General features: G+C 35.4%; 1 protein-coding gene across 1 annotated transcript in view; it reads left to right on the forward strand.

The window, feature by feature from the left end:
* Positions 1–18,905, forward strand: part of CNTN3 (contactin 3) — a 328,940-nt gene that overhangs the window by 106,896 nt on the left and 203,139 nt on the right. The window contains exons 3-4 of the mRNA XM_045808104.2: positions 1,354–1,480; positions 12,799–12,974. Of these exons, the coding sequence (XP_045664060.1) occupies positions 1,354–1,480; positions 12,799–12,974 (303 nt within the window). The remainder of the gene's footprint in view (positions 1–1,353; positions 1,481–12,798; positions 12,975–18,905) is intronic.

Genomic DNA, 18,905 nt, shown 5'->3' on the forward strand with positions numbered 1-18,905 from the left:
CCACACTGTCAGGTGTGGCTGGTCCTGCCCTCAGATCCAGTGTGGCCAGCCCCTACCCTAAACAAAGGCATTCCCATCACGAATGACATTGGTTACCTGCCAGAAGCTGAGGGCAAAGACCAGATGAAGGGCAAGGCTGCATTCTTTGAGTATGACAAGAGGGTGTCACTGCCTGGAATCTGGACTCAGATGTTCTAGATTGTGTACCTTCTGAAATGCTGTGTGAACTTGGCCCTGTCACATAGCCACTTTTAGGCCCCGTGCTTCTCTTCTGTTCACTGGGATTAATGATCTCTCTGAAGATTAAAGAACAGATATGGCCAAGTAGGAGTCACGCAGTGACACCAGCTACTGCTATTTTCATCATGTCCATGATTATTTTCAGTATCGTGTTATTTTATTATTCTTTTTATTATGGTAAATGTTTCTTATGAATGTTATTACTACTTGAAGTAGCCAAAATATAAGTTCATAGTTTCTGGACTTTTTTGGGTACTTTTTCCAACCTGATTTCTTTGTCTGACTACTTGTGGGCTCTCTTGTCTCTTAGTCTGTTAATTCATTCTTTGCTTCAGCAGGAATTCCTCCCATTTTACTGAGCATTCCAAGATAGGAGAGTAAAGAGTTTTCTTTTTTCTTTTCCCTGTGTATTTGTTTGGTTTCAGAAATGCTCTGGCAATGATTGTACAACTAAAGTAGTATAAGCATTGTTGACGGCATTACCTCCTTCCTTTTTAAATTCATAGCACAAAGTCAGATTTTTGTTTTTGTGTGTATGTGGAAATTCTCAGACAATATTCGAGTTTTCTTCAGTAAAGTAGAAAACCTTTTAAAAGGCATTTCCTTAGGGTTGTACCCTTCTCTTCACTTGGTTGGTAATAAAGTGGAAATACCACCAAATGTTGAGTGTTTTGAGGTCAAAACAGAAAAAGAATATTGTCAACCTGCATGTGTGGCAGATTTTATGAGAAAGATCATGATCAGATATTCAACTAGTCTTGAACACAACTTTACTTCTGTAAGGAGCCTTATGACAGAAAGACCTTCTGCAATAGGATATTCACCAGTGAAAACTTAGGTAGAGTTTATATTATAAAAAGTAATTAGTACAGCTTTATTTATACTTCTAAGGAATTTTATGAATATGGCAATGTTTTTCAATACTCATTTTTCATTAGCAAAGCAGTGCCTGCAGCACACATCGTGGATAAGGGAAGCAGTACTTGCTTTTTCTTCTTTATTTTTAAGAGCAGATACTGGTTGCTTGTTTTTCTTCTTTGATTCTAGAATGCAGCTTTTACAGTACCTTTCACTTATTGTGATTGTTTTTTTGGATGTCTCCCACCCATACAGGTGAGCTTCTCTTGCAAGGTCCAGTGTTTATCAGAGAGCCCAGCAACAGCATTTTCCCCATGGGTTCAGAGGATAAAAAAATAACTTTAAACTGTGAAGCAAGAGGCAACCCCTCACCTCATTACAGGTACAGTGACAAGTTTGCAAATCCAAATTAAGAAATAACAATGTGGCATTTGTGCTTTTTGTTTGTTTGTTTCAGTATATTCATGGCATCACTAAGAATACATGAAACAGTAGTTGTATGCTGTGTTCAACAGATCTCATACGTAAACATTTGGATCCATCTGTATATATTTGATTGATTATTCACTTTACAAGAGCACTTCTTGATTTACAAGAGACATGGTAGAATCTCTTAAATAAATGGTGTGTATTCACTTATTTATAGTGCAATTTAATGCACAAACATGTGTTTAAATGTAGTCATTGGAAGCATATATATCCATTGTGGGGATAAAATCAGATGTTCAAAGGTATTTAGAAATCATAGTTTTTAAAAAAATATTTTTTTAGCATTTTTACTTCTTTCTTTACCATTTTACTATGTGTTTGAAGATTCATTAAGTATAGAAGAATAAAATAACATTCTTACTAAAGTCATTTTAATTATTCTTGGAGAGAAGTTATATTTAATTTAGTAGGTTTTTGCATATAGAAGTATGCATTTTTCAGAGTACATGTGTAATACTTGTTCACTGAAAACCTTCAAACAATACAGAAAGGTATAAGGAAAAAAAAGAAAAAAAATCTGAATTCCCATCACCTTAAGATAAAAATATTAACATTTGGGGGATGATGGTAGCTTATTTGGATGGGATGGGTATTTACTTTTTTAAAGAACACAAGATTAACAATTTTTACTTAGGTGTGCTTAGGTGACCCAATTTAATGAAGAAATGAATTATTTATAAAGAGCATATGCTGCTTTCATATAAGTGGCTACGAAAAAGTGCTTGAGGCACCTTGAAAACAACATGCTCTTTTGAATACTGTGAGCATTTGTCTCGAAAACTCTGTTTACAGTATTAGTTTCTTGGCAAAACCTTTTCTATAACCTGCAGAACAGGCATACTTCAGCCTATATTAATAAAATTCTAAGTGTTTAGAGTAGTCACGTAGATGGTATTGAACTTCTATTGTTTTCTTAATCCATGTAAGTAGTAGAAGCCAACATTCCTCCTTAAACTGGGTCATCCTTGGGTTCAAAGGTAGACCTTTGTATTTTTGCATCAGGAAAGTAATCAAGATCAGTCTCTTCCAACAGTATTCAAAACATGCTTATTGAGCACCTGCTGTGTACTTGCAACAAAATAAACAATGATTCCAGCTTACTGGTTAGAACTGACAGAGGTGATAAAAAGTTTTCTCGTTGCCTCTTCCTCACCCTATAGAAATAAGAAAAGTATAACAGAAGATTAAAAAAAAAAAAAACAAGAATCTGTATTTTATCAAATAGTTCAATTCATCAGACATAAGCAGAAGTAACATCTGAAAATATTTTCCTCTCTGGGGAAAAGTTGAACAGATCAACTTTAATAAGATGTTATCCTAGCAACATTTTCCCCCAGCATTTTCATAGGACATTCTAACATTTTCTAAATGCATCCATTTGTTTCTCCCTGGAACAGAAGATTCTCCTTTTAGATATGACCGTAATATGATAAAAGAGTCCATATGAATGACTCATCTGTGGGCTGTTTCTCTGCTGTCAGAAAAGTTGTATTCCTAGCATTTATCTTATGAATAATTTGATGATAAATGGGTTCAGCTGAAAAATTGTCATTAGATACAAGATTTTGTCAAACAGGAGTATATTTCTAAATGAAGAGTTTATGCTTGTAAAATTTTATTAAATAGCAAGAAGTCTTGAGCTCAGAAATCCAGAAATAGTCTTTCGTTGCAATCATTTCTTTATATATCGAGTATTTCTTGTAATGCCAGAGAGTGTGTTTTTAAGCATACTGACAACATGTATAAAATGTTGATGAAGAGGTCCTGCCATTTACAAAGTGTTTCTTATGTTTTATAATGTGGACTGCGATGCTGTATGTTGCAATTGAAACAAAATCTGTACATGAGACTAGGAGATATGTGACTTAAATTGGTTCATCTGTTTTATGTCTAATAAATGCAGAAATTTAACATGCTAGGTATTGTTTTAAAGTACTTTGGTTTGTAGCCAAATAGAGCAGACACTTTCATTATAGCTCTAAAGATTTTCTAAAGTTAAGACTTGTAACCAATATAAAGTTCCGCTTAAACTAAAGGTTTTTAGTCACTAGAAGTCAAGACCTTGAAAAAGCACAAGGGAACCTCTTTATGTTGTGAAAATATTAGGCTTCCCTATAACAATTCTGTTATTCATGTTATCTGTGTAAGCATTTATGCCGGTAGAGTAAATGGGAGTATAGAACAATGTAGGTTGTAATTATGACCTCATCTATTTAGACAATACCATCAGTTACAGCCTGTTTGTTTTTTTTTTCCTCCTAGCTTTGGATGTTAATAGTCAGTCATGTAATGTTCCATAGTATTCTTTAAATATTTCAGAAGAAAATATGCTTGCTTATTCGTATTTTTTGCTATCTTTTAAAAACTACAGATAAATGGTATAAGCATGGAATAACATTGAAGACATAAAAATGGGGGTTTTCTTTTTTACATGAAATCAGAGAAACATTTGGTTCTTTGTAAGTATAAATATAAGCAGCTAGATAGATAAATAGATACCATGGAGGAAAATCACTGGTTCATGTGAAATTACAAGTTAAAGACAATCCAAATATGTTTCCCAAGATTCGGAATAAAGTGTAAGAGTGTTGGAAAAGAATGCCCTTCGTAAGCCCGAGCCTGTCTTGTAGACTGAGACGGACCTGTCTGATGGGAGATCTTTTCTTGGTTATCCCATTGGGTAAAAAGAACTCTTAATTGGTCATAGTAGAAATCCAAAAGTTCAGAAATTCTCAAGAGAAATTACTTGTGTTAGGGTTTAATTGAGAATTTTATTCTTTCTTTTGCATCTCCCCACCTAAGCCCCAAAGCCTGTATTTAAAGGTTAATTAGTATCCATTCTCATTGTAATTGCCGATGAAGCTGAAAGAGATTACCCTGAGGGAGTATTAATAACTTTTTTAAATGGGAGGGGCTTTCTCTGACTTTCATGGGGTTATAAATGTTCACCATTTGTTCAGATGAAAGACCCCAAATAAGAAGATCCCAGGTCACTTCTACTGATGTCAGTCAGCCTTTAAAGGAACCATGTATTGGTGGAGCTAGACAGGTTAAAATATGCAAATGCCTCTGGGGACCAGGCAAGTAACAGAGCTAAAAGAGGTGGGTGTGCCCTAAGAACATACAGACACTGTGAAAAATGACTGGAAACTCCAGCACTCAGCCACAAGCCTATTGAATGGTCATGACTACTTCTCAGCACTGGCTCCTGATTACCATCCAGATATCCCAGTCTAGTGTAACAAAAGCTTTTCAAGAGATCCTTTCAAATTCAGGTGTTTTCTCTTTGGATTCTCTCCTTCTAGTGTTGACTCTGCCTTTCTTTTTAGTTGTAATGTAGGCCAAAGAAAATAAGTCTTAGCGTAGACTGTGGCCCACATGGGTTTTACGTTTTCAACATTTAGTTTAGCTTGAGACTTAAGAGCTATGTTGTCCAATATGGTAGCCAGTAGCCAGAAGTTGGCCCTATAGATTTCGATCAGTTAAATAAAAAATATATTTGCTCAATTAAGGCAGCCTGCTTGCTTGCTTTTTTTAAAAAAGATTTTATTGATTTATTTGAGAGAGAGAGAGAGAGAGAGCACGAGAGGGGGGAGGAGCAAAGGGAGAAGCATACTCCCCGCTGAGCAGGGAGCCCAACGTGGGGTTTGATCCCAGGACCCTGAGATCATGACCTGAGCTGAAGGTAGATGTTTAACCAACTGAGCCACCCAGGCACCCCTAGGCAGCCTTATTTCAAGTGCTGAGTAGGCATGTGTGGTAATACAGCAGCTAATAGCTGCTGTACTAGAAGGAACCGATGACCATTTTTATGCTTCCAGAAAGTTCTTTTGGATGGCACTGCTCTAGACTGACCCTTGAGACCATCACACTTCTGTTTATTCTCCTCAAAAAGAAATAACAACATTATTTTCTTCCAGCTCTATATGATAAGTAAACTATGTTAATAAAGTACAGTGTGAACAATATCAATATACAGGTTATAAGGACTAAATATCGTTGCAAAATATCATGTCCCCTGGCACAGTTTCTCCCTTTTTTAGTCATGGTTCCCTATAACAGAATTTACCAAAAGTCTACTAAATGCATTCAGTATAAGATAGAAAAGGAAAATAGACTAATTTCTGCTCACCATTTATTGAAAGAGTAAAATGTAAAGAAGTCAAGTCTGAGGTCATTTATTGTCTATACATACATAGTCACGTATACATGTATGTACACATACCACATAATACTGTACATTGTACCACATAAAGTAATATATGTGGCTCTATATATGTACTATATTTGTATATGCTGTATTTTCTACATGTACAATACAGAACATAGCATATGGACCGTGTATAATATACTTTATATTCTATATAATATCTGATATATATTTTAATTATAATTTTTTATTATATGCAGTTTGTCTCTTACATGTATCTTGTTGCCATGTAAGATCTGATGTCAGTATTATTTCACTTTTATGCTTGCTTCAAGGCAAATAAGAGTTTTTATTCTTCTAAATTCTCTTGGCCCTTAAAGAGATAGAATCCTTTCTGCTGGATCAGTAGGCCCGATTCTCTGTGTTTTATGTTCATGCGCAACAAGTTTTAGCATCCTGATTTCTCCGGCTGATGAGTTCTGGTCCCCATACTCATCATCAGCCACTAAGAGCAATGAAATGTTCACATGGTTGGAATGATCACTAACCATTAAAAAGTAAAGAATATCTATAGTGCCTGAGAGAAGCAGAGGGAGACAGCATCTCTTACAGGGCATTTTGAATTTGTCTGCATTACTGTCTCTCTCATGAAGCCTCTGTCTGCATTACTGTCTCTCTCATGAAGCCTCTCATTAAGCCTTTTAATGTCCTCTGTGCTGGCTCCCGTGCTCCGATGCTGCCCATTGTACCCTGTGCCTACCTGTGTGATAAAACTTATCAAAATGAAATGTGCGATTGCCTTGGTAGGCTAGAACTCCCTTAAAGGTGAAGACAGTTTGTTCCTCATCCTTAACTTCCAATGCCTAGCAAATAGTGCCTGTTAAAGTGGAGCATGAAAAAAAAAAAAAAAAGAATGAAGTTAATGGGGGAAAACAAAGCAAATTTGGGATTAGATCGTGTTTAGGAGTCAAGAATGTCATGAAGGATCAGAGGGTAAGAAGTGATCAATAGTATATTTCATAGCATATTCTCAAGTTTGGATTGATTCCTTTTTTTGGCTCGTTTTTAAGACAGATCGCCCATGAAGTGACAAAGAACATGAGGCTTACTTATATCCTCCCCAAAGCAACTAAAAAAAGGGGGCATCCTTCCTGTTAGTGTCATCAAAATTTCCAAATGGTGTCAGAAAAAACGTGAAATAAAAAGATAGCTAGTAGTGTGAGCAATCGATAACCCAAGAAAAATGTAGAAGATAGATTTTGGATATCACAGATAGAAGTGTAAAAATTAATTTACATCATTTGTTCTTCTTGAGTTTTTGAAGTGGGATGAGGAGGAAGGAAAACACATAATGGTCAAAACCAAGTTAAATCAGTTGGGTCCCCTTTGTATTCTTAACTAATCACTGAGGCTGAGACATGGATTGTTTTGAGTGGCCGGGCCAGGTCACGTGAGGAGCAGCCTCTTCAAAGGAAGTGAGAGGGCACTGCTACCACAAAGAGCAAAAACGGGTGCAGAGAAGGCAAGAATAGCAAACCTCTTCTGTAATTCTCGTAGGAGTAATGACTGATAAGGCAATGACTGATCAATTTGAACCAGGCTATAACTCTGTAAACTGAAGAGTTGCTTTTGATCCCAGTAGTTTTTTTTTTTCTTAAATATATATGCTTAAAATTTATCAATGAGTGAGAAATGGGAATCTATGTCATAAAACACATTTTAAAAACTTAATTTTTAAAAACACAGCATTGCAATTTAACTCCTTTATATCTTTGGCAATTATTGCTGAAGCCTAACTAGTTATTTTTGGATAAAGTATTGAATATGCAAATTCGAACATTCATTCTTTCAAGGGCTGCAATTATTCTCATCACTTCAGTAAACATATTAACAAACATTGCATTTGAACACAAATGCATTTGCTTATTAACTTGAAAGCCGCATCTAAAACCGCAAATTGCTTCTGTGATTAAATTCCTAATTTTCCTGTCAAACCCCAAATAAAGTATTGCCTGTTGATTTAACAAGTGTTTTGTGCGGGCTTATTTCCCAAACCTAGCCCCGCTCCCTAAAGATTTCAGTAAATTGTTTTGTTCTTCTCACTTTGTTTTATGTTGAAGTCTAACATGTGACATTGGTTTTTCACAAGCATATTGTTCGTATTTTTCCATTTTCCTGACCAGATTTGGTGCGATAGTGTAGATGTCCTGAAGAACATCACCTTTGTATAATCAGTTGTGAGGTAAATTATATCCGGGGATTATTTTGAAAACTGCCTGAAGTCGCTCGATTTTGTTAGTTTCAGTTTCAAAGGGTGACAGTCTCTAACCTTGTTATCACATTCTAGTGCAAGACCCTCTTTCAGGCTCTGTGCCTTAAATTATACTGACGGGATCGATCTATGCTAATATTCATGATTGCTGTTCATGCTGGTGAGGTTTTTGTAAGACTTGCCATCTCCTGTAATAACTAGTAATGTAAATAAATCATAACTAATAAGGTAAATGAAAATAAATATGCATTCTTTGCTCATCTTTGAGATGTTTATTGCTAATATAGATGACTACAGTGAGGGATGACCATATGGAGGTCAGTTATGGCTAGGTTACTCCACTCGGGAAAATTCCATAAGCACCTACTGTGCACCTTCTATTATGGCTGATGGTGGGAACTCAGCAGTGACTGAAACAGTCATCGTTCATTGGAGATCATGCTTTCAAAGCACTTTTCAACTCTGAAAGTTTAGGCTTTTCATACTGGTTTAACTCATTGTATAAATCCATGTTTGCACACACACAGAGACACGCAGACACAAAGCCACACTCTTACACATAGTGTGTTCTTTGTATTAGAAGGCCATGATTCTTATACTCTCAGTCACTGATGATTTAGTGTATTTCCCAGGAGTAACAAGTATAGTTTTCATCATGAAAAAGTAGTAACTGTCAATTTTAATAGCTCCTATGTTATATTCAAAATTCAAAACCTATTGCCTCAAGGGCATGCACAATGTTTTAAAGAAATTGTATTAAAAAATGTTGAGGGAGAAATTGGCCATAGACTTCCGCCATTCCATTGAACAGGGCTTGCCCAGTTTCCTTACTCCACCTGCCCAGCCTCCCTCCAATGAGGAGATTCTAGCACCCGGTTGTAGAGAGCATGCAGATGAGATTGTAGGAGAAGTGGATTGATCAAATTCATGTTATCTCAGGAAGGCTAGCAGAATGTGAAGCCCAGGACTTCTCATTCCAGCTCCCAAGTTCTACTTATTGGCCCAGAAGCAAATTCACATATAACCTCCACACCAAGAAACGCAAGGGGATGAGAGCTCATTGCCTGAGAATCAGTAGATTTGTGAAATGTGAATATTAAATCATTTCTCACTTGTGGATTCTAAAAGCAAATCCTAATTTGTGTAGAATGAGCATTTGAACAATGAAGGCTGGCAGTGAACTTATAAGATCATTCAAGAGTGTTACAACATGATGATTATACAAAGGTGCTTAATCTTGTGACATTTACCACTGAGCTAAAGCTACAAGGTTAGTCTGTTTCTAGAGCACAATGTAAATGTTATAGGATTGAAACACTGTGTCTGCAGCCCCAAGAGCCATGGGGCTGTCTTCTTTTGCTCCAGATCACTGCATTACGCCTTTTGGAATGGAATTTGGGTATGCAAATGTTACTTTTATGAATTTTTAAACAATTTTGTCATTTCAAAAAGATTTCATTCTAAAACTTTAGAGTTTCTCATGAACTTCACATTTTGTTCATAAAAGTGGACATCTGCATTTTTTACAAAGAATTGTGAATGTACAAAACTAAAAGATAGTATCTACTTCTAAAAGCTTCCCAAATTCATGGCCTAAATGTGTCATTCACCTGTAATACTTTATGACTACATGTTGTGTTCATGAACTCTGAACAGCTGATTACAATTTACTGCCAAGAAAATTCATCTAATTTGTAGATTTATTGGACACATACTCTGTAAAAGGAGTATGTGTGTCTGCCTTCAGTTTTCCTGAATGTTTCTTGTACAGAGGAAAATCTCAGAAATACTTAGAAATCAGGCCCAAATATGAATATTTTGCATTGGGAACATAAGTATACTATTTTCTCAGGATATGATAATTTTTGGAATTTCAGACCCAGAGATTCCTTACACATTTCAGAGTTTAAATAAATACAGGCCTTTTTAATTCACATACTTTCAACAAGAGGAAAGACAATTAATGTTTAATAAGAGATTGAAAAATTTAACATCACCTCGGGATGAGGTCCAGTTAATGATGAATAGTGTTAAGAAGAGAAATAATTATATCACCTTGTTAAAAGAAAATTAACATTCTTTTGGGTATGTCATGTAAATCTTAGCTCTGAAGAGTTTGCAAAAGCAAAAGCACTCTTTTGGTGTAGCAAAAACATTTAAAAGAGAGTAGATTTTGCCTTTTCACATAATGAAATAATCTAGGGATTCAGTCTATATGAAGATTGAGCTAAAGGAAGTAAGAAACATTTATGCATAAAAATTTTTTTCCATTTTAGTTGTTTAGTCAAAGCTTTGGGATGATAGCTTTTAGATCTTAGACACTTACTGAAATAAAGTATTCTCCCACATACGTTATGATCTCTTAAATCTTTCCAGCTATTAAATAGGCAAGAAGAAGTGCTTCTCCATATTTTTATTTATCTTTACAATTTTCCGCATAGCCACTATACCTTTATTATTCATCAGCTAAACACAAAAGCACAATTTTCAAATGAAGCCATCAGGCATGCTTAGTCAGGCCATAAACATTCTAACTCTAGAGCTAAAATCCTTTTTTTCTGTACAAACTGTATTTTGTAGGTAACAAAAACACCAGTACCCTTTGTCATGAGAGTCTATTCAAAAGTATGTGAGATTATCTACATCTTTTCTGGTTTGAGCTTAGAGAAGTTTTTCCCACTGCAAGCATAGAGTTGCTCAGAAACTGGCAAACCATTTCAGCTTAAAAATTCAACCCACCCACTTGTGCTTTACTTTCCTCTTTATTCAGGCCCAGCGTGTGTGGGACTACGTCTTCCCATGTATTTGTCTGCATGTGCACCTGCCTGAGAGGTCACTGAAACGTGGGGTAAACTGGTACATTTGTTAATTCCCTATGGCTTCTATTATTAAAACTTTATTATGTAATATTCATATACAGAAAATGATATAAACATATAATCTAGTGCAATGATCAGCATCCATATAACCACTCCTCAAGAAATAAAACAAAAAACCTGAATTTCCTATTATTTACCCCCTTTAACTTACCCCACTTTCTCTCTAGGAGAGCTTTAAAATACCTTAAAGTGGAGGTTTATCACTTTCATATGTTTTAAAACTTTATATGAATGGTATCAAATTGTGTTTTATAAAACATTTCATGATTCTTTATGAGACTTTTCCATACTAAATTTATACATTTTCACAGCTATCTAATATTTCATTTAACTTTTCATACTTTTATTTGTGATAATGTTAACATTTCATGTCTTTATTTGCTTTTAGAGCATGTAATATGTTCAGGTTAAATATTTTATATATTAATACAACATTTTTTAAATGGCACATGACATGATAAAAGGACTGTGAGCTAGAATTCAGATGAGGACTACTTCTGATCCAACAATGAAGTATTTGGGAACAGTTGACATCTCACTCAACTTTTTTATCAAAATCCTCATCTATAAAATGAGTATTAGATTACAGACCTTCTCAAAGTTACAAAGAGCAGCTGAGATGATCGTTGTTATAATACACAAAAATTTATAGAACTGATAGTGGTTTCTTTTTTACTATAAAAATTAAGTCTTCTAAGAGGTAGATGGCTCTAATTTATACAATGGATTTGTTCTGGAGACTATGGGATATTTCTGAGTTTTTAAAGGTGAAGTCTACTTTGATGTGTCAAGTATACTCACTGTTTAAAAACTGATTTTTCTGGGGCACCTTGATGGCTCAGTCAGTTAAGCCTCCAATACAGTTCAGGTCATGATCTCAGGATTGTGAGATCGAGCCCCACATCGTGTTCCACATTCAGCAGAGAGTCTGCTTGAGATTCTCTCTCTCCCTCTGCCCCTCCCCCTGCTCGCTCTTCTTCTCCCTCTCAAATAAATAAATCTTTTAAAAAAGAACTCTGGTTTTTCTGTTTAAAAACTCTTGTTTAAAAACCAGCATCTTTTCTTTTTCCTTTTTTCTTCTGGCTTCCCATTGATAGGTATGGCTCTGGGGTTAGTGCCTTTACTGTGTGAGACCCCCTAGGTGGCATTTAGGGTCTTTTCCCGCAGTGTACCATTTAGTAAATAGCGTGGTGATGGCTGAGAAGACTGGAGAGTGCCTCAGGGATGGGTATTTACCCAGACAAATTGAAATGGATAGTTGAGCACTTATCCAATTAATTTATTAAATGTGCTCAGTCAGTGTGAATAAATCAAAGAAGTGTGCTCTTCCCCCCCTTCATCGGCAACGTGAGATTGGCTTGAAGCACATGAGGTAATTACCACCACTTTCTACTTCATCTTTGCCGCTACAGACCAAGCCTCATTTTCCCCCTAGTCAACAAATTATTCTCCCCTCTTCAGAAAACAGTGAAAAATCTTTAACTTCTAGATGCTATTCTGTTGTGCTTTCTACTATGCTTGAACCTTTGTTTCTGATAAACGGGTCATGTTTGAGCTTCAGATACGTCACAATGGAATGATATATTTATTGCCTTTTATTTGTAAGAGAGGTGATGTTTAAAGTGAATTTTATAGGGGCGCCTGGGTGGCGCAGCCGTTAAGCGTCTGCCTTTGGCTCAGGGCGTGATCCTGACATTATGGGATCGAGCCCCACATCAGGCTCCTCCGCTATGAGCCTGCTTCTTCCTCTCCCACTCCCCCTGCTTGTGTTCCCTCTCTCGCTGGCTGTCTCTGTCAAATAAATAAAATCTTTAAAAAAATAAATAAATAAATAAAGTGAATTTTATAATGTGGGTTTTTTTTAACTTAAATATACAAAGAGGGGAAAAACCTTGACATTTGTTTTACAGATGGCAGCTGAATGGAAGTGATATTAACCTGAGTATGGAATATCGTTATAAGTTGAATGGAGGAAATCTCGTGGTTATTAACCCCAACAGAAACTGGGACACAGGAAGTTACCAGTGTTTCGCAACAAATTCACTTGGAACAATTGTCAGCAGAGAAGCTAAGCTTCAGTTTGCCTGTAAGTTTATGTTCACAATGTCTAGCAAGTTCAACGTTTAAAAAAATTAACTGAGTTTGTGTGGTCATTTTGGATTTCAGAAACAATACGTGGATTTTATTAATTGAATAAGGAGGTTGAGGAACAACTCAATACCATCGTTTTGATCTCTAGGTACTGTACAAATCAGAGCTTAAAATATGTGTGGGTATGTTTTCCATTTTACTATTTTTGTAAGGATCCTGAAAAAGAACCCAGTTACGATTATGTTTATTGAGTAGCTACCCCGTGTCTTCTGTAACTGTATTTGAACTGAAAAATTTTGAAAATGAAAGAATTGTCAGACATGGTCCTTGCTCTCACAAAACATTGAAATTAAAGAATTAAATTTGACAAATCTGAAAATATTTAAGGAACAAAGACAATCAAAAAGAAAAGAATGTGACATCTTGTTGACCTCTCTTGCAGTTTCACCCAGCTCACAGTGACCCTTGGGGCAACCCTCACTCACACCTGGCTCTGGAAGCCGACTTTGTACCAGTGTTAATTGGGCCTGGGTGAACTCGTGGCCCAACCTAAGAAAATCACAGTCTTTCTCCAGGGAATTTAGAATAGGGACCAGAGACCTCATTTAGTTTTTATCTTCCTGATATATCTTTTGACTACCTTTTACTTTTTGTTTCTTCTCACTAGATTCTCTTCCCTTGTTTTAGCTGTATATTTTGTATGTAATGCATTATCAGGGTTATCTTGGTTCTGGGGTTTCTCTTAGTTCTTTATACCTCAGTAATTCTGAAATTGGAATGCATGTGTTCTTATAATGTGGTAGTATTCTCCCTTCACAGCCACAAGCCATTAATAAATTGATGAGGTGTCATTTAATGCATGGCTTATTCTCTAGCTTTCTGTTTTTATAATGACAATGGTTGGCTTTGCTTTTGATACTATTTTCTGCATGCTCTGTTTTTCATACTTACTTGCTCTTTCCATAGTTTTCACTGTGTTTTCCTCTGTGAACAGTGTTTCTGGTTCTCTGATTTAAAGCTTTATCTTCCTTGGGTATTTTGAAGGCTAGATGTTAGATTTATATTATGCGAATTTAAGTTTGCTTGTAAGTTTACCAAGGTGTTTTGTATATACTTCTCTAGTAACCATAATTTTAAATCTAAATTATCTTTCCAGAGTCTCTCCATTTTAAAACAAGTTCAGTTTCTTTTTTCCCCTTACTGTATACTTTGCTGTCTTGGTGATATTTAGGGTCATTGATTTAAATTCTAGTTATGCCATTTTCACACATATGCCATTTTCACATACACACACACACAGCATACATATGTATTAGATATTATGTATCTGTGCATGTTTGTGTGTGTGTATATATAATAAGTATACATATAACATTTTTCTCATGAATAATTTTATATGTACATATTGTTTTTAACCAGAATTTTGCCAGAATCAATGAGATATCAATGTTTTACCTAGTTGCATTGCCAGCCACAAGACCTCTTCCCATTCTTGCATTCTAATTTTTTGATTTCTCAATTTTTAAATATTTAACAGTTAATAAGTTACTTTTAAAAATATAACTATGTTTTATCCTCTTGGATTTTAAAGAATGTCATTATATTGACTTAAGTATGAAGATACCTTTTTGGTTGGTACAAAGGTTGGATCCCAAACTGCCAAAGAATTCCAATGTGGTGTTCTGTTGCCTTCTGGAATTAGTGTTGCTGAACACAAGTCTGGGGTCAGAATCACTTCTATTTCTTGGGAGCTCATCACCAACTCCTTTTTTGTTTGTGTTTTGTCTTACATGTTGGTTGCATATGAGATCATTTTTTCTTCATCCCTTTGGTTAAAAACGTGGATATTTCCAGCATACAGCTAGGTTTAGCTCTCTTTTAATTTATTTTGCTTAGAACATGAAAAATAAGTTTATCATACTTGCATATTTTGTACACAGTTCTGGAAATTTTGCTTCTTTTATATCTTTTAGCTTTATGTGCGATTTATTTATATTTTAAAAAAGCACTGATACTCTGTATCTTGGATTTTTTTTTGTCCTATTTCTTGAAATACTCTTTATCTCATGCTGTTCTTTCCTATGAATTTCTGTTCCTGATTCACTGAGGCCACATCTATTTGTTTTCTTTTGAAGATATAGTCAGTTTTCTGAAATGCTCCTTTGGATCCACAGGCAGTCTTTTTCCTACTCCCATTTGGTGTTTTCATTTTTATGCTTAAAATTTTCAATGTACTCTAAAGCAAATTTTATCCAAAGCCCACCTTTATCAACAGGTGATGTCAGGGGATTACCCTGGCCCTGCTTGCTTCTCTACATGAAGAGGTTGGGTTCTCTTCTCAGATCTGTAGGAGACTGTACAGTTCCCAGTTCAACTCCCTATTTTAGGAGTCTTTCACCAAATACATTATTCCTTTTATACAGTGGTATTTTTCAAGGTTCTTGATACCTTGTAATATCTGAAAAAGTATAATTAACTTAAAGACTTCTTTTCCCTCTGTCTGTCCTTCATAGAGAGTATGGCTTGTTTGGAAATACTTCTAAAATTATATCATGCCTCTTCCAGTCTTCCCCTACTTGCTAGCCAGTACTTTATAGGCAAAGTGGGATAAAGTTGTTAAGTCTGAGATTTTATTTATCCTGCTTACAAGCTAATAAGTTGGCCTGCTGCTGTTTCACGGATGCTAGCAGAAGACACCATGTTCCTGGGTCAGTGACAAAGAGCTTTATTACTCACAGCATAGCAAGGAGCATGCTTTAGTTGCCCTTGCCCTCAAGTCCCACAGAGGTGATCAGATACGGCTGGGGTAGACACCACAGCCACAGCTGAGGAACACTGGGCTTAGAGACCCCACCTCTTTTATAGCAAGCAATAAGCAACCTGCCCTTCAGTTTAGAAGAAGACATTACCTTATCCCTTGTTGCTCTCTGCAGACCCATCCCTGAAAAATGGGCCTGCATTAGAGTGACTGGACCTTTCAGTCTTCATTCACTTACTAAAAACTGTGAAAAAATTGTCCATTGTTTGTTTGTTTGGCACTGTCCTTGAGTTTCCTACTTGGGATGCACCTTGCCAGGATCCATGTGGTGAATGAGAGACGAAATATCTTTTGACCTTCGCTGGGAATTCTGTCTTTCATAAAGAAAACCCAGGATGTACCATTTAGTTCCTTGGGTTCCCCCCCCCCCCCCCCCCCCGTCTGTCTTCATCTGCCTCACAAGTTTTACTGGTCCTGACACTTGGGCATGAGATTGCTTAGCAGTCTTTGATGGACAGTGAGATTCTTTGGTTTGGTTTGCTTTTGCAGTTGGCAGGGGTGGGGGCAATTCATAAGTGTTTTGGGAAAGTTACAAGAAGGAATTTTGGGTATTCTTAAGCCTCATGCCACATTAGATTGGAAAGGTAAAAAATGTATTTTTAATTCATATAGTTGAGATCTAGGTTTCTGGTAAAGAAACCAAAGACATTGGGAAAAGAAGTGGGGGATATTTAACACATCAGAGATTTCAAATCACCAGTTATAAGAGAGCACTGCTTTAACTTGGCAGCCTTGAAGGGACATGATATATTAACTAAAGAAGGAATTAGGATCAAAACTCTTGTACTGGTAAGATGCTCATGACTTCACGGGAATTCTGACTGTCTTTGCTGCAGGCAAATGGATGGTAACATGTTGATACTGAAAAGTGTCCTAATTGTTCACTATATGTCTCCTCTCTTGATTATGTTTGCATGCTTAGTAATACTTTTCGTTTCTATCCATCTTGGAGAAAATATTTAAAATGTGCTTCATGGAAAAATAAGTAAATGAAAGTATAGTCAAGGTACCACTTTTGAAGCTGGTGAAAATGCAAAGAAATTTTATCTTAATTTTCAAGTTGCTTGAAAATAGCGTTTGTAATAAAATCAAAGTGAAAAGGCCATTCATAATTTAAAAAGTCTGCTTTTTGTAATCAGTCTCAACCCCTACTAGTAGATTATTTGTGGAACAGTTAGGAAATCTATGGAAGGGAGAAATATGTAAAATGATGTAATGTTTGAGTTAGCAAGCTTTCTCAATTATTTGCTGTTATGTTACATTGTATAATTTTTGATACCTGCTTAAAGTATTTGAAAATATTTTTCCAAATTCTTAATTCTGATCACAGCAGGTTAGGATAGTATCTCCAAATTCCTAGATATCTTTGCTTTATTAATAATTAGTTTTATTTGTCTTATTCCTGAATTTCTTATAATTCTTTATTAAAATGTTTTTATTTTGGCCATTTTGTGGTGCAGTATATTTTTAATCATGAATTATATTACACATGCAAGTGGCACTGGAGAAATTGTAAAGAATGTCTGTGTAGCCACCACTTAAGATTTAAAGCATTTGAAGTTCAATTAAACCTACCTGCTAACTCACCCTCCTGACATTTCTTTCACTTGCTTCCCCTCTCAATAGGTATTCCCTATTCTGAATTAAATGGATTTTTTATCCTTTGAATATACATGTGTGTTTTTCTAAACAATGTGTTAAATTGTTTCACCTTTTTAATCTTTTAAACTTTTATATGTCGGCATCATACAGTGTGCATACATCTATGACATTTTTGTCCCCTCGACGTTATGTTTGTGAGTATCTCGGCTACATCCTTGCCAATGCTTATTGTTCGATTTTTTAATTTGTGCAAATCTAGTGAATATAAAATTGCATTTCACTGTGGTTGAATTTGCATTTCTGTGATTACAAAGATGTTAAGCTCCTTTTCTATGTTTGGTGACCATTTATGTTTCTGTGATCTAGATTTTTTTTGGGGGGGAGGCAGGAGTTCTTTGTACACTTTCAATTAATCATCTTCTTTTTAGTGGCTAGTTTTGTTCTTTTTCCCTTGATGCTGTGAAATGATGAACAAATGTTCTTCATTTTGAATTAAAGTATCAGTCTTTTTCTTTATAACTTATGTTCTCTTATGAGTTGTTTAAAATTTTTTCTCCTTTATTCTGAAGTGGTGAAGACAGTCTCCTAAATGTACTTATAAAAGTTTCATGTTACGCTCTTTATATTTAAGTCTTTAATTATAGGGAATTGATTTTGTATATCATGTGAGATAGAAGGACTCATTTATTTTATTCTAATATGGGAAGTCAACTTAGCAGCCCAGTTGATTGAAGAGTCCATTCTTAACCAGCCAGAATGCAATGTATGATCATTGTCTTTGGTTTCATTGGACGTGTTTGGAGAATTATATTATCTGCAAATAATGAGAGTTTTTGTTTCCTTATCAACCCTTGCATCTTTTATATATTTTTATATGACTGCACTTTCTCTAGCCTAATACAGTGTTAAGTACTTTGATGGTGGATATTCCTATCTTTTGATTTTAAATAAAATGAATTAAGAGTGACATTTCACCATTTGATATGATATGTCCTATAGATTTTGTAAATGCTCTCTATCAAGTTAAGGCAGATCCTCTCCAGGTTAGTTTTTATCATGAATGCTCTATTCTTTTTAGTGCTTTTCCTACTTTTACTGGGATATTCATGTTGTTTTTCTTCTTTAAACTGTAATTAGTAAACAATTTTTAATATTAACCAACATTCTATTCCTGGGTTAGTTTCATCTTGGCTTTTATGTAAGTTTTTTTAAATAACTGGATGTTAGGTGTTTGCCAGTATTTTATTTTGCATTTTTGCATATATATTCATATAGGAGATTTTCTTTATATATTCTCTTATACTATCCTTTCTTTGCCTTTAGTATCAAAGTTATGTTCACCTCTAAAAATGTGCTGGAGAGTGTTTCTTATTTTTATATTACCTAGAAAAATTTGAGAAATATTTGAATTATCTGTTCCTTGAATAAGAAGTATAACTTACAGGGGCTCCTAGGTAGCGTAGTCGTTGTTTAACGACTCGCTCAGGGCGTGATCCCAGCGTTATG

The sequence above is a fragment of the Ursus americanus genome, chromosome 14, assembly GCF_024610735.1.
Source record: "Ursus americanus isolate L20-20 chromosome 14, mUrsAme1.1.p, whole genome shotgun sequence".
Lineage (NCBI taxonomy): Eukaryota > Metazoa > Chordata > Mammalia > Carnivora > Ursidae > Ursus > Ursus americanus.